The sequence below is a fragment of the Dermacentor silvarum genome, chromosome 10 (genome assembly GCF_013339745.2).
Source record: "Dermacentor silvarum isolate Dsil-2018 chromosome 10, BIME_Dsil_1.4, whole genome shotgun sequence".
NCBI lineage: Eukaryota > Metazoa > Arthropoda > Arachnida > Ixodida > Ixodidae > Dermacentor > Dermacentor silvarum.
Window position 1 is genome coordinate 130,932,050 of NC_051163.1, and position 13,110 is coordinate 130,945,159.

Sequence of the window (13,110 nt, forward strand, 5' to 3'; positions counted from 1 at the left end):
AAGCATTGTGTGTCTCTTTGCATAGCCCTTAATTGAAGCCTTTCAAGAAGGCGTCGTCAAACGTAGATTCCACCTAGTGCCTCGCATCTGCCGTAATGTTATGATACATGGACACTTAGCGAACCTAGTGGATATAAATTCAGATATTTCACGCTACCGACTTTTTACCGTCGCGTGGGGTATTTGTATTTACATACATTTATTTCTTTCAAACTTCTCGTGTTTTTCTGCATTAGGAAGAATGTCAGCATAACATAATTTACAAGAAAAGAGATGTTAAAGAAGGGAAGAACTGTACAACTGCTAACATGGCTTCAATGTTGTAGAAGGAATGAGTGGAACACTTTAATTAAATAAGCCCAGAGAAGATGGTTTAGAAAGGAATGTTAAAGAGTACATTTTCTATCCATTACGTCAATCACAGCATTGCGAATTCTGCAACTCACAACCAACACCCTAATGGCCTCAAATAAAGAAAAGGCGATCGATTCGGTGCTCGTATCAGCAACCCTAATATGAATATTATAGGACTTATGTGCTCACATTCCACACCTAGCACAATTTTTCACAAGAAAAGCCTAAAAATCGCGAATAATAAGCGCGTCGACCAATAAGACACAATGTCTCCAACGTGGCCTTGCATGAGTGTTGAAAAGGATAGATTGAGAAGGGTTAGGTGTACCAGGGAATATCTCATTTCGCCAATCTAAGCTTTAGAGATGACAATGTCCTCTTCAGTGAACCTGGACACAAGTTACAAAATTTGAGTGAGGACGTATAAGAGTACGTGAATGACTAATACCGCAATAATACGCTCGCTTTCAATCACCAGTGAAATTGAAGATCATCGAAACCTTCGCGCTTTAGTGTTTCCCCCGGTAGGTCACACAAAGGCACCTCTTAGGCACTGAAATTTCAAAGGTCTTTCGTTTCAACGATCGTTCAAAGCAAGCATGTGGTTGCGATATAAGATAATTTTCTGTAGCCTAGCAAGAGAGCAAGAGTTGGTAGTCAGCCTCTGGCTGCTGTAACGGCGTGCATTTATCTAGGTCATGAAGTCACAAGGAACTTGCAAAGCGGAGGAAACGTCGGGGAAAATTAAAAACTGGTGAAACGCATATGACTGACACTGTCAAGTCATAAACGGCAGCTAACCGTTATTCTTGAAAAGTACTGAATCAGTGCATTCTACCACCTGTGCAGGTTAAACTTTACGAATAACACTTGACATGGAGATAGGGAGAGCCAAGGAGAAATTAAAGAGGGAACCATAGGTGTAGTATTAAGAAATAGTGAGACTATAGTATGAAGATGACAGGATAGCTGTGTACGTCATATCACATTTAGAGGGAAAGCAGTGTTTTGTAGGCCAAGTAAAGTAAAAGTTAAGAGCAGATAACGGGCCCTATATAAGAGTATCAAACTGAAGAAAAGGGAAACGCATTCGAAATTTGCAGAGTAGTGTGCCTAGGTTAGCAAGTTTGCAGTCGTATGGTGGAGTCTAGCAAGCGCAGATTGCTTGAAGGAGCATATCGTCTTACAGTGATTATGTTATAGGATGGGGGTGATAACAAAGTGAGGAACTCTGCAAGCTCTAACCTTCAGGGTGTGTTGCCGCTAACGCTTTATTACATTGCGAATATGGAATGGCTGAGTAAATATCAACACCGCTGTCATGTAACTAAACGGTTCGTTTCTATTGCCTTGCGAATTCAATATTTCCAATAATTTGTCGGGTTTATATAATTACACTACACAAATCTAGCATTATCATTATGCAATATTCTCACTAGTATCGCCTTGTCTTACTCCTTCTTTCGCAGCTTTATTTCCTATTCACTTTAGAGCGTAACAATATACAGCCCCTTTTTCAACACAGCTTAGACGTCTCCGTTTTGTCTGTGCGGAATGTGACCAAAAACATAAGCGGAAGAACTCTGAAAGTGAAAAAAGATAGTTTTTGTGTTCTTTGAAAAAGCCGTTATGACATCAGGTAAGACTTCGTTGCCTTACAGACGCACTTGGATTAGATGTATACGTAAAAATGGGTCGAGAATAAATCACTAGAAATTCAGCTCTGACCTAATGCTATCTTGTTTGGTAGTTGTTTCTACGTGTGCTTGGTTACATAAAGGATATTGACACGTATAGATGTTTATCTTTCACCGGTGGCCGCTTTCCACCGGCTAACAAATGTTAAACGTTATCGCTCGGCGCAGGACGCGCCTGTATCGGAAGTTTCTAGAACGTTATCGATGCTTCTTTCCATTGCCTGTTTTCACCGACGCTTATGTTATCTGATTGCATGACTGACGCGAATTGTCTAGAACTTTCTGGAAGACACGCGGGCATCAGGGATTAATCTAGAACCTTCGATGACTCAGGTATAAAAGCCGACGCGTTTCGCCGCTGATCAGATTTTCGACGATCGCCGACTGTGTTCGCCGTTATCGTTGTGCTTTGAGTGTACCTTGCTTTTGTGGGCACAGGTTCGCCCAATAAACAACCAGTTTCGTTGTAGTTTTACGACTGTTTTCTTCAGCGTCACTACTTCATGACATCTGGTGGAGGTGCTTTTGTGTCCATGCAGCGGACACCCCCGCAAAGCCGCGACCCAAGCCCGAAACCGGAGGACGAGACCAACATCGCCAAGGACCAGCGAGCTAGCCGTAGGCAGCAAGGTCTTTTGCCAGAATACGGACTTCTTCCCGAGAAGACCACAGCGATCATGGCCAAGTCAACGACCTCAATGGCAGCCCCAGCGTCCCCCATCCTGCTGCAGCAACCTCGGGAGCCACCGACCTTCCGTGGATCATCAGCTGAAGACCCTGAAACATGGCTGGAGACGTACGAGAGGACCGCGACATTCAACAAATGGAGCGACGATGACAAGCTGTGCCATGTCTATTTTTCGTTGGATGACGCTGCTCGGACATGGTTTGAGAACAGGGAGACCACCCTGGTGACTTGGGACCTATTTCGCGAGAACTTCGTGAGGACCTTCACGAGTGTCGTACGAAAAGAAAGGGCTGAAGTTCTCCTGGAAACCAGAGTTCAATTGACGAACGAGAGCATCGCGATCTTCACGGAGGAGATGACTCGCCTCTTCCGCCACGCCGACCCCGACATGTCTGAAGAAAAGAAAGTTAGGTTCTTGATGCGGGGCGTCAAAGAGCATCTATTCACTGGATTGATGCGCAACCCGCCCAAGACTGTGGCAGAATTTGTTTCGGAGGCGACAACCATCGAGAAGACGCTTGAAATGCGAGCCAGACAATACAACCGCCGTGCGCTGACAAACTACGCCGAAGCTCAAGCTCTAGGCGCCGACGACCTGCACGAGACGATCAGAGCTGTTGTACGGGAAGAACTACAGAAATTATTCCCAAGGTCGCAGCCTCAGGTGACTTCAATCGCCGACATAGTTAAAGAAGAGGTTCAGCGATCTCTGGAAGTGCCAGAAGCTCCGGCATCGCCTCAACTACAGCCGCAAGCGATGACCTACGCCGCCGTCGCCCGTCGTCACGGCCCCCCTCCGCGCTCGCGCCAGGGCCCCGTAACGCCGCAGTTCCGTCGTCCACCGCCGCCGCCGCCAGCACGCCCGCCCGTCACCCAGCGCAGCTACCAGCGGAAGACGGACATTTGGCGCGCCCCCGACCACCGCCCGCTCTGCTATCACTGCGGGGAAGTCGGCCATGTCTACCGCCGATGCCCATACCGGGAGATGGGCCTACGAGGGTTCGCCGTCAACGCGCCACGTCCACAGCTTGGCGAGCGACCACGCGACATCGCTGACTACCTCGCCGGAGCCCAGTTCCAACCACGACGACCCTCACGCTCGCCGTCACCAGGACGTTACCTGTCGCCGCAGCGCCGACCATACACTGGCCCAGCGCGGGGCCGGTCCGTGAGCCCCTATCCGGGAAACTAAAGGCAGCAACCGATGGAGGTGCGGTTGCTGTACGACGCAATACCGAAGATCCTCCGCCGCCACCGACGACGACAACTCACGCATCATCACAACGAGGTACCAGCACACCGCCTAGCAAGAGCCTTGACGACAACACTTCGCCGCCGAAAGAAGACCTACCGACGCGACGTAGCCGACGTAGCCGTGATCCGACGCCACGACTTAACCGCAACGCCAGACGACGGTCTACCGACTTAGACGTGGTAATCGATGGTCATAGCGTCACCGCTCTCGTCGACACTGGAGCTGACTATTCTGTCTTCAGTGGCCCGTTCGCCGCCAAGTTGAAGAAGGTGAGGATGGCCTGGCAAGGACCTGATCTCCGGACAGCGGGAGGCCACCTAATAACGCCGGCTGGAATCTGCACAGCGCGAGTCACGGTTAACAATCGCACTTACCCGGCGAGCTTCGTAATCATGCAGCACTGCTCCAGGGACGTCATCCTAGGCATGGACTTTCTAAACCAACATGGTGCAGTCATCGATTTAAGGTCCAAGTCAATAACGCTTTCAACGCAGAACGCGATACCACCGGATACAGACATCAGTTACCATGCCTTGAATGTGCTAGAAGAACAAGTCACCGTTCCGCCTCGCTCCAGTGTAATGATTTCCGTCGGTGCCGAAGTGCCAGCAGATATGGAGGGCGTGATCGAGTGCGATCATCACTTACTGCTCGATCGTGAAATTTGCGTCGCTAGAGGCATAGCTAAGCTACGTGAAGGGAAAGCAAGAGTGATGCTCACGAACTTCAGCGAGGAATACAAGCACATTAACAAAGGCACAACGGTCGCCTACATCGACGAAATAGTACAAGCCGGCAGTGCTTTTGCCTTCACGGATTCTAGTGCACCTGCAACGAAGACTGTAGTACTTGAACCAACTTTCGACGTCAATCAGAACCTTCCTTGGCATAAGAAAAAACAGCTAAAAGCTCTGCTCCTGCAATACAAGGACTGCTTCTCGTCGTCGTCAAAAGTTCGACAAACCCCGGTCGCCAAGCACCGCATCATAACCGACGAATATGTCCGCCCACTCCGTCAGAGCCCGTACCGAGTTTCGGCGCGCGAACGCGAGGCCATAAGGCAACAAGTCGACGAAATGCTACGCGACGACATCGTCCAGCCGTCCAAGAGTCCGTGGGCGTCCCCCGTGGTGTTAGTGAAGAAGAAGGATGGAACCCTACGTTTCTGCGTCGATTATCGTCGCCTCAACAAAATCACGAAGAAGGACGTATACCCTCTCCCACGGATTGACGACGCCTTGGATCGACTCTACAACGCAAAGTATTTTTCGTCGATGGACCTCAAAACCGGCTACTGGCAAATCGAAGTCGACGAGAGAGACCGGGAGAAGACTGCCTTTATAACACCAGACGGACTGTTCGAGTTCAAGGTCATGCCGTTTGGTCTTTGTTCGGCACCTGCGACTTTCCAACGGGTCATGGATAAAGAACTGGCAGGCTTGAAGTGGCAGACTTGCCTCGTCTATTTGGACGACGTCGTTGTGTTTGCCTCAAGCTTCGAGGAACACCTCCGGCGCCTTGAAACAGTTCTTCAAGCTATCAAGACCTCCGGACTCACGTTGAAGCCAGAAAAGTGCCGCTTCGCATACGAGGAGCTCTTGTTTTTGGGCCATGTCATCAACAAGTCTGGAGTGTGCCCTGACCCACAGAAAACGGCGGCCATCACTGACTTTCCTCCGCCCGCCGACAAGAAGGCAGTGCGTAGATTTCTTGGCCTGTGCGCCTATTACAGGCGCTTCGTCAAGGATTTTTCACGGATCGCCGAGCCACTGACATACCTCACGAAGGCCGACGTCGAGTTCAAGTGGGAGACGCCGCAAATCGAAGCATTTGAAGAACTGAAGCGACGCTTGCAATCGCCGCCCATTCTTGCGCATTTCGACGAAAACGCCGATACCGAAGTCCACACCGACGCAAGCAGCGTAGGACTCGGCGCCGTGCTTGTGCATAGGACTGACGGACTAGAAAGGGTTGTAAGTTACGCTAGCCGGTCGCTATCGAAGGCGGAATCAAATTATTCCACAACAGAAAAGGAGTGCCTCGCCATCATCTGGGCTACATCAAAGTTTCGCCCCTACTTCTATGGCAGGCCCTTCAAAGTTGTAAGCGACCACCACGCCTTGTGTTGGCTAGCTAACTTGAAGGATCCTTCAGGTCGCCTCGCACGATGGAGTCTGAGACTTCAAGAATTCGACATCACCGTCGTCTACAAGTCCGGCCGAAAGCACTCTGACGCCGACTGCTTGTCTCGCGCCCCCGTCGAACCACCGCCACAGGACGACCAGGATGACGACACTTTCTTGGGACCCATCAGTGCCGACGACTTCGCTGAACAACAACGAGCCGACCCGGAACTAAGGAGCCTTGTAGACTACCTAGAAGGCAAGACCTTCACTGTGCCGAAGGTGTTCAGGCGAGGATTGGCGTCGTTTTTCTTGCAAAACGACATTCTCCTAAAGAAGAACTTTTCGCCTCTCCGAGCCAACTACCTCCTCGTGGTACCCTCAGCGTTGCGTCCAGAGGTTCTGCAAGCTCTCCATGACGACCCAACGGCTGGACATCTCGGTTTTTCCCGCACGCTCGCGACGATACAAGAAAAATACTACTGGCCTCGCCTCTCTGCCGACGTCGCCCATTACGTAAGGACATGTCGAGACTGTCAGCGACGCAAAACACCGCCGACAAGGCCAGCCGGATTTCTACAGCCGATCGAACCACCTCGCCGACCATTCCAGCAGATCGGGATGGACTTACTTGGGCATTTTCCGACGTCGACGTCCGGGAATAAATGGATCGTCGTAGCTACGGACTACCTCACCCGCTACGCCGAAACAAAAGCCTTGCCCAAAGGCAGTGCCGCCGAGGTAGCCCGATTCTTCGTTGAGAACATTCTCCTGCGTCACGGTGCTCCAGAAGTCCTCATCACCGACAGAGGCACGGCCTTTACGGCAGAACTAACTCAAGCCATCCTGCGATACAGCCAGACAAGCCATCGCCGGACCACCGCCTACCACCCGCAGACGAATGGCCTCACCGAGCGCCTAAATAAGACCATCGCCGACATGCTGGCAATGTACGTCGACGTCGAACACAAGACGTGGGATGCCATCCTTCCGTACGTGACCTTCGCATACAACACGGCCGTGCAAGAAACGACGCACATGGCGCCGTTCAACCTGGTCTACGGAAGGAACCCGGCAACGACGCTTGACGCCATGCTACCGGACGTCACCGATGAGGAAAATCTAGACGTTGCCACCTATCTGCAGCGTGCCGAAGAAGGTCGACAGCTCGCCCGGCTGCGCATCAAGAACCAGCAGAGGACCGACAGCCGACACTACAATCTTCGACGACGCTACGTCGAGTACCAGCCCGGAGACCGTGTTTGGGTCTGGACTCCGATACGCCGACGAGGACTTAGCGAAAAACTCTTACGTCGCTATTTCGGACCATATAAGATCATCCGACGTATTGGCGCACTGGACTATGAGGTCGTGCCAGACGGCAATTCGCAATCACAGCGGCGCCGCGCACGACCCGAAGTCGTCCATGTGGTGCGTCTTAAGCCTTTCTACGCCCGCTGACGAACTTAGGTACTTTGTTACTTTATTTTTTTTTTCTTTATTACGCGTGGTTTTGTTTTCGCTTTCACATTTGTTTGTAGCATCGGGACGATGTTTTTTAAGGGGAGGGTATTGACACGTATAGATGTTTATCTTTCACCGGTGGCCGCTTTCCACCGGCTAACAAATGTTAAACGTTATCGCTCGGCGCAGGACGCGCCTGTATCGGAAGTTTCTAGAACGTTATCGATGCTTCTTTCCATTGCCTGTTTTCACCGACGCTTATGTTATCTGATTGCATGACTGACGCGAATTGTCTAGAACTTTCTGGAAGACACGCGGGCATCAGGGATTAATCTAGAACCTTCGATGACTCAGGTATAAAAGCCGACGCGTTTCGCCGCTTATCAGATTTTCGACGATCGCCGACTGTGTTCGCCGTTATCGTTGTGCTTTGAGTGTACCTTGCTTTTGTGGGCACAGGTTCGCCCAATAAACAACCAGTTTCGTTGTAGTTTTATGACTGTTTTCTTCAGCGTCACTACTTCGTGACAATATGGTTACTAGACGGAAAAAAGTAAATCTCTCTATTGAGGAGAGGGTTTTATGCAGGCTCATTAGCATTACCTCGACACGTCCGGGGCACCAGAGTGGCCAACCGTACAACGTCGTGCGCATATTTGCGTTGTAGAGTGTGAGGACCAACATTTTTCTCGCAAGGAAGGCTTATTTATTTATTTATTGAACCTTACAGTGCCAAAGGACATTGTGTAAGGGGGGTTACAATATAAAAATGAATATCAGAACAGGGCGACAAAGACTAGGTATTGCATAGTTACAAAACATAACAAAATTAATCAGAATTAACACAATTAAACAGACAATACCGAATAGCAATACATGCAGATGCATACAAAAACGTAAGAAGTACATACAGAAGAGAAGGCTAGCATGGTAACAAAATACACATGGATTTTCCGAACAGTACAAGCTATATTAAACACATGCTCAGGGAAAGAGACAGGATTTGTTAATGATGCAATAGAATCGGAAAGATCATTCCAGTGTGATATGGCGCACGGGAGTGCAGATGAATTGAAAGCTTTTGTACGTCCGAAAACGCGTTAAAAACGAACACTATGGCGGAGATTTTCAACAAAGCAATGACTGTTGTCCGGTGGACGGTAAAATACACCAATGAGTGCCTGTGTCGAAGAAGAGACAAAGGCCGTCCATACAATTTCAAGTGGTGAAAGTGTGTTGACTACGAAAGATCCGAGGGTTTCTTTAACGGCAATGAAAACACCTCCGCGTTTTCTTTCTGAGTGGTCACGACGAATATATATGCATACAGTATACGTATTATTATCAGGAAGAATTTCACTGTTATTTATCTCAGGGTGCAGCCAGTTTTTCGTTAGTATAAGAATGTCTGTGTTGTTATAATCTATGAAAGAACATATCTGGTCACGCTTCGGCAGCAAGCAGCGAATATCAGTGAAAGTTACTGATAAAGACGGTACCGATCACTTTCAGCAAATGTATGTGTATGCGGAACTGTTTTTCGAGCTAGCTAGCTGCAAGAGATGACGGAATCTGTTCTGCTGTCGTAAATATAGGTCCTGCCATCCATTCGCATTTTGTCAACAGACAACCTGAACTTATGCTCCTCTTTGGCGTATTGTATCAACTTTTTTTTCAAGCCAGCCGTGTGGCAGCAGAAAAAGCTTCGCTGATAGAGATGCCTGAATCATTTAGTTTGCGAGCAGCAGCTAAGATTGTTTGTTTGTCCTTAAAGAGATCGAATTTCGCTATTATTGGCCATTGCTTGTCAGGAGAAAACTTTCCTATACGGTGGATTCTTTCGAATTGTGATCCGGTAATTGTAATTTCCAGAGGCTCTGAGCGAAAGTCTATTAACTTTCGCTCCGTGGCTAGCCAGTCTTCTTTAGGGTCACCACTGAGGTCGAAGAACAGCAAGCTTGAACGCCTACGTCTATTTTTAGCGTTATCGCATCTTGAATGAAGAGACTGCAGTTAACTATTTTGTGATGTCGAACATAACATTATTATTAGACAAAACACTGGTTGTAGTGCTGTTAGGGAAGGTAATGGTAGTGTCTAGGGTTGATACCCTGTCTAAGACACGTTTGATTTCGTTGACAGTGGCTATTTGTTTTTCTTTAACGCCCCTTAGCCCACCCAGTATTCCCGCCTGCCATCCCTCAAGTCTTGTCACTACATAAAGAACATATGTAAGAGCATTGTCACCAAGACCTGGGTTTTCCTCGACATCACTACACAAAAGCAGTAGGACATCAAGTAACGAATCGCGAAATGGAAAGAACAATGTACCCTGAAAACAGGGAACGTCATGTAGCGACAGTTATCAGCTTTCGTAAGAGCAGCTTTAGACGCATCCTACGTCGGGATCAGGTGACGTCATTCCACCAAGATGTCAGCAGCTCCTTGGAATATTGCTGCAAACTTTGCAACAAGCGGCCGAGAATTGCCGCCGTGTCCTCGTCCCCACTAATGGTGAGCACGAGGAAAGTTTGCTACAAAATGAACTCCCAGGGAACCCTGTCGCTACTATCGGTAAGCTGCCATGGAAAAGGCGGGGATTTGTCTAATGTTCTTGCTTGTAGCTTAAGATGTTCTTGCGGCTTTATTACAGCGACAGCTTTCTTCGGCTCTTCCCCACACTTCGTGGTTGGTGTGTATCTGGTGGGTTATGCATAGGCAAGTCAACTTGCACCACAACGTATGTGCTAGCTGATGTGTTGCCGAGCCGACAACATGAGCCACGGGCTATGTGCTTGAACAGACAACTTGACGCTGACTGCTGTCCGACCTAGTAGGTAACTTGGGCCACTCGGTATGAGCTACTGAGCATGGACCCGGACATAGGCACGGCGTATGTGATATTGATATGTGCCCGCTCTCGCCAATCCCTCAGAATGGATGCACCAAGGTGACACGAGGGGCATGTAGCAATAAATATATTTAAATTGATAGTGCACCACCTCCGTGTCGAGCGCCGCCGCTTGATGGATTGCTATTGCAACGAAGCCGCAGTCTTGATACTAGGGATACTGGGAGTTCGTATGGAGTTTCAACTGGAGTACTGTGATTACAAATATACTGTCGTGGAATCATTTGACATCGGGATTGGCAGTGAAATTATCACTTCATGTGTTTCCTGATGAGTCCATAATGCTTCGTGATCCACGGATCACATAGGTATATGCAGCAGGTCACATAAAAATGCTGTCGCTGACAATGACGATCATCTTTGATGGTTCCTGCCGCACTTTTTTTAATTTGCGCTTTGTATTCCTGGGTTTCCAGGAAACCACAGTTTTCTTTAAAAAGTAAGCCAATAAGTCTGAGCGCGTATTATTTAATATTATAGCACTTTATTGCATAGAGGATGTGATGCATAATCTGCTGAAAATGATCAATCCGAAAAGTACCATACTGCATCTCCCGTAGATACAAATGCCAAAGTTCACTCTAGCAATTTTAGCGGGAAACTCTGTGGGTCCAGGCCTACCTGTCGTAGTCGAGCACGGTGTGCAGCCGGTGGGCCACGGTGAGCAGTGTGAAGTTGGCGAAGCTGTCCCGCAGTGTCGCCTGGATCAGGCGGTCTGTGTCACCGTCCATGTGCGAGGTAGCCTCGTCCAGCACCAGGATCTTGGGTCTTCGTAGCAGGGCACGCGCCAAGCACACCAGCTGCCGCTGCCCAGCACTGTTTGATGACAAAAATAACCAACTTCTATGAGTTACTCTAGAGGTTGGAATGCGCACCATTTTCGACGAGAGACACAGATGAGGAACACACACGACAGAGCATTTTTCAACCATCCTAGGAATAGGCGTAGGTTTTCTGTTTCTCACATGCTATAGGTACGTGAGCCACGCTACAGGATGGACAATGTAGTGCAATATAGTGTGATAATGCAGTGCGACTGAGCAAACTTCTGAACTGCGTATTAAAGCGAAGCATTTTAGGGATACCCTACCGTACTTTGCTGACCATGGCTGCTGCTAGTCTGGCCGTCTTGCCGAGTGGCTAATACTCAAGACAGCACTCGTATAACCAATCGGCTTATATGTAGCCTTCATCTGCACTAGCATTACAGATGTACCGCTGGCCGTCTTTCTTCTCCAAGATAACCACGCAGCGAAGCAACAAACAGTACCTAAAATGAGTACCCTCGGTGCAATAAGTACGCGCCTTCAGGCGCATGAGTTCTTTGCTAACGCCCAGTTTTGTACGCCTTCTTTCCCGAGGTTTCGCACGTTTGCGTGGTCAGCTTCTTGCAGAATAAGGTGGGCCGGTCCTGGAAACAGTGTAATCCGCGGTCGCGTGGATAACGTTGGCCGCGTGGTCCGCGTCTTCATGACGTTCCGGTGAGGCACGCGTTGCTGACGATGAACAGTTTTATAGCATATAATTAACAGCCTCACAAGAGCTTCACTTCAGATAGATTCCAACAGGTGAGTTCGGTACACGTCAATTTTAACGTGAGATGTCCAATTTCATTTTGTCAACACGCACCAACTCGCCCCTTTCATTGCTTTACATATTGTACGCATCTCAGGCTATAGAACGAAAGAAATGGCTTTGGCGACAAGAACCGCTAAGCAGTGGTAAACGTTTCCTGCTGGTGTATCTGATGACCACGTAGCCTGTCTTGTCCCACATAAACCCAAGAAACGTATCTGTACTTGACGAAGCTCGGAGAGTCTACCTAGTATGCGCGGCATACAGAAAATGTTCTACCAGAACATGTCTGGCTAGCTACATGCGGGGTCATGATAAATTATTACCCGAATGCATGCTTTCGCTTCATTTCAATTTCTTTTATTCAAGACCTCACGAGGGGTATTGACACGTATACATGTTTATATTTCACCGGTGGCCGCTTTCCACCGGCTAACAAATGTTATCGTTATCGCTCGGCGCAGGACGCGCCTGTATCGGAAGTTTCTAGAACGTTATCGATGCTTCCGTTGCCTGTTTTCACCGACGCTTATGTTATCTGATTGTATGACCGACGCGAATTGTCTAGAACTTTCTGGAAGACCCGCGGGCATCAGGGATTATTCTGGAACCTTCGATGACTCAGGTATAAAAGCCGACGCGTTTCGCCGCTGATCAGATTTTCGACGATCGCCGACTGTGTTCACCGCTATCGTTGTGCTTTGAGTGTAGCTTGCTTTTGTGGGCACAGGTTCGCCCAATAAACAACCAGTTTTGTCATACACAGTTTTACGACTGTTTACTTCAGCGTCACTACTACGTGACATCTGGTGGAGGTGCTTTTGTGTTCATGCACCGAACGCCCCCTCAAAGCCGCGACCCAAGCCCGAAACCGGAGGACGAGACCAACGTCGCCAAGGACCAGCGAGCTAGCCGTAGGCAGCAAGGACTTGTGCCGGAGTTCGCACTTCTTCCCGAAAAGACCACCGAAATCAAGGCCAAGTCAACGACCAGAATGGCAGCACCAGCGTCCACCATCCTGCTGCAGCAACCTCGGGAGCCAC

At 48.9% G+C, this 13,110-nt stretch overlaps 1 protein-coding gene across 3 annotated transcripts in view; it reads right to left on the reverse strand.

Annotated features, from left to right (window-relative positions):
- The window catches only part of LOC119431857 (ATP-binding cassette sub-family C member 2-like), a 1,116,245-nt gene that overhangs the window by 350,786 nt on the left and 752,349 nt on the right, over window positions 1-13,110 (reverse strand). Inside the window, exon 26 of one of the 3 annotated variants that reach the window (XM_049657184.1) lies at window positions 11,114-11,308. The exons of the other annotated variants lie outside the window; for them this stretch is intronic. Coding sequence (XP_049513141.1) covers window positions 11,114-11,308 — 195 coding nt within the window. The remainder of the gene's footprint in view (window positions 1-11,113; window positions 11,309-13,110) is intronic. 3 annotated transcript variants of the gene reach the window in all.